This window comes from Coenobita brevimanus, chromosome 45, assembly GCF_032717465.1.
Source record: "Coenobita brevimanus isolate Jiangsu-jjx chromosome 45, ASM3271746v2, whole genome shotgun sequence".
Taxonomy (NCBI): Eukaryota; Metazoa; Arthropoda; class Malacostraca; order Decapoda; family Coenobitidae; genus Coenobita; species Coenobita brevimanus.
Window position 1 is genome coordinate 30611935 of NC_136998.1, and position 3222 is coordinate 30615156.

The 3222-nt window shown below is 43.9% G+C and overlaps 1 protein-coding gene across 1 annotated transcript; it reads left to right on the plus strand.

Annotated features, from left to right (window-relative positions):
• Positions 1–891: 891 nt before the first annotated feature.
• On the plus strand, positions 892–1747 carry LOC145398305 (uncharacterized). Its single transcript, XM_080271194.1, has 2 exons — positions 892–1091; positions 1521–1747. Exons 1-2 carry the CDS (start codon positions 1039–1041, stop codon positions 1702–1704), a joined length of 237 nt encoding a protein of 78 aa, XP_080127320.1. The 5' UTR covers positions 892–1038; the 3' UTR covers positions 1705–1747.
• The last annotated feature ends 1475 nt before the right edge of the window (positions 1748–3222 follow it).

Sequence of the window (3222 nt, forward strand, 5' to 3'; positions counted from 1 at the left end):
TATATATATATATATATATATATATATATATATATAAAACTAACACCTGGCAATATTTTGACTCCCTTAATGACCCCCGTGAAGGCGAAAGGGGTAACTCTTAAGCTTACATCCGTGGGCTTATATCCAGTGGATGGTTGGGGTTTATTGCTCATATTACCACTCACGGGAAAGTGAGGTTGATCACCCTTGCCTTAGATGTCAGGAGTGAGCAGCCTCGTTCCAGGCTCGTATGCTCCTGGTGGGGTAAAAAGGGTTTAGATGATGATTCGCTTCACTGCAATCAAAATGTGCCGTTAAAAAACCATACTCAAGCTAAGAAAAGTGAAATCAAGGTTGAGGGCAAAATTCTGGTTATTCTTTATTGCCTAGTGTATATAAAAAAATTGATCGGTCACCTTCATCTCTTTGGTTTAAGAGAGCACAACGTCATCATCGACACTGACACTCATTCTAACTGTAATGTCGATTGCAAATGCACCAGAATTTCGGTGGGAGGATCAGCCACAGTGACGTCAGAGGATGACGTCAAAGAGGAGTGACGCACGAACCGGAAACTTGCTGAGCCACTTCCTTGAACGTGCAATATATCGCCCGTTGGGATTCCAGACCTTTGTCTTCCCCAAGCCAAGCACCGCACACTGCCAGACATTCAAATACTATGCCCCCTGTACTACCCCTCTGTACTCACATTACACGTGTACTTATGATCACATGTCTCGGGGAAATATTCAGACAACTTTCACCGTGCTTGGCAACAGCGTGAGCACCAACATTCCTGCTGACTCTCACGTAGCCCAACCCGGCAACTGGCATATAACCCACTCTGCTCCCTCGGCGTCCTTATAAGGCGGCGGACAGCCACGGCAATTCAGTAGCTTCTGAAAGCTTTACAACATCACGGCGATCTCTCTCCACACTCCACAGGCATCAGTTCAGACTTCTTCGTCAGACAGCTTGACTCTCGATCTTGGGTATTGACTCCAGGCCACAGGCAATAAGCTAAACTTAACTGGTACAACCTGCCAAGCAATAAAGATGGTTCAGGAACAAGACTTCGCCATGAACACTGTCGCCGACCCTCAGGCAAGGTCAGTATCACACCCTTGAGGTCAATAACTTGAGGAGGATACTAGTATGAGATATCAGTACCAGCTTTTGCTTAAGAGTCCAAGCCAGTAAACTCCATCATTATACCTGTCGATGTAATTTATTTCTGTAATTAAACAATCTTTGAACCTCTCGCGCTTAGCGGAATAAGAAGGTTGTCATTTAGCTCTGAGTTAAGTAAAATCGTCTGGAGACGGCAGGAATATACAGTAATATAAAACATTATCTCACTGACGGAGTTCAATCACCTAAGTTAAGCTCCGGAAAATTGTTCAGGTTAATCATTACCATCCTGACCCTTACTCTCATCTATAGATGGGATGAAGATTAGATGACTTAGATTAGGTAAATATCACATTGTATTGCAAAGCATCAAGAGTGAGATAACTCTACCCTTTTTTCCCCAACAGTCGGGCCATGCACAAGGCCTTCGACCTCTACCACAAGTACAGCAACGTCAGCAGCCACAGCGCCTCCTCTACCAGCAGCAGCAGCACAGGGGAAAGCAGAACTAAGCGACACAAGGCTCAACCCGATGTGTGGGGACCTATCTGCCGCAGCAGACAACACTTCGTCGACATGCAACACTTTTAGTCCTACACACCTCCATCACCATCCTACCACACAATCAACCTACATCACAACACTGATCTGGTATACCACAACCCTAACACCCTACCACACATCCCTATAATTCCACCACTACCTAACCATAACCCGATCATCTTATCCTGCCACAACCATTTCACTTTAGCACACCAAGTCCTCCACGACAAGATGACACACAGTGCTACACCACAGCCCAACCATCCTACCAGTCTACCGTACCACTACACGACTGGGCTACCACACCACCACCTTACCACTCAACTTCACCACAGTGCAATTCAGAGAGATATTTTTATCATGATCTCAGTACCAGGTATTTAGGAACTCTGCTTACGGAACTCAGCTGCTTCATATTTATTAGTACTTTGGCAGACATTAAACACATTCATACTCGCTAGTTCCTTGCTATTTATTTTTATTATTATTTCTTGTGTATGCGGTGTATTTGCCTTACTACATTACGAGTATATATTTTCTTAGCAGTAGATGATAAGTTGTAAAGAGAACTTATTTATATTTTCACAATAAAATAAATTAATGAATTTTGTGGTCTTCCTTTCAATCTCCAGGCGGGGGTTGTTCATCATCGGTAAACAACTCGTAAAATTTTGCGGGGAGGTCCGTGGACGTGTCACGGTGTAACTTACTTTTGGCACTGAGACGCCTGGCCGGTTGTTGATTTTTTTGTTAATTGTTTGGGGGTATCATTAGTGGCAGCTGATGGAGCGGGGGGCAAGGGATGATGGGGTAGAGCAAGGTAAAGAGAAGAGTATACTGAGAGGTAAGTACAGCACCAACGAGCCGCGCAGATTCTGTGACGTCAAAGTTAATAAGAGAGAAAGAGAGAGAGAGAGGGAGGTGGGGGTGGTGGAAGAAAACGGGAGCTTGACAGAAAACCATCTGTATGTATGGTATGCTTTTGTATTATGAATGTTCATACAAGTCGCTACTCAACACACTCACACAGTAATGGAACTTACTTGTTAAACTCGGTAGTTGAAAAGTAGGCACTGCTCCTTTCTTGAATTTCCTTTGTCCAGGAGGCACTGGTAAACCAAGCAATTCATAATTAGGGTTGCGTTCAAAGGCAGTACTCTCAAAATAACCGCTGCATACAAAACCAGATGACCGATTTTTCTTTTTGTCACATAATTCAATCCATTTTTTTCTAAGTTCTTCATCTTTTGGCAGTGCATGAAAATGTATTCTATTGTCACCTTTCACATGAATGGATTTGCATCCACGAACTATACAAATTGTTGGCATGTTCACAAAATTATCTGTATTGCCATAGCCACCCCTAAAAACAGAAAACGGAGTACCTATTCACAGGCAGGTGTGTGTGTGACTGGTGTGTGTTGAGCAGGATGAGCTGCAGTCTGTATTAACTATGACGTCATGCGCAGACCGAGACGTATTTTAGCTCCCCCTCACCCCCCCATGAAACTACCTTTCATTCTCTTTACCTTGGGGTAGAGGGTAATGGAGCAAGAAGTGACGGGG

Excerpts from the sequence above, each read along its gene's own strand:
- LOC145398305 (XM_080271194.1), top strand. The coding sequence starts at position 1,039 with ATGGTTCAGGAACAAGACTTCGCCATGAACACTGTCGCCGACCCTCAG. Across the intron at positions 1,092-1,520 it reads GTCGCCGACCCTCAGGCAAG|TCGGGCCATGCACAAGGCCT; the intron begins GTCAGTATCACA and ends TTTCCCCAACAG.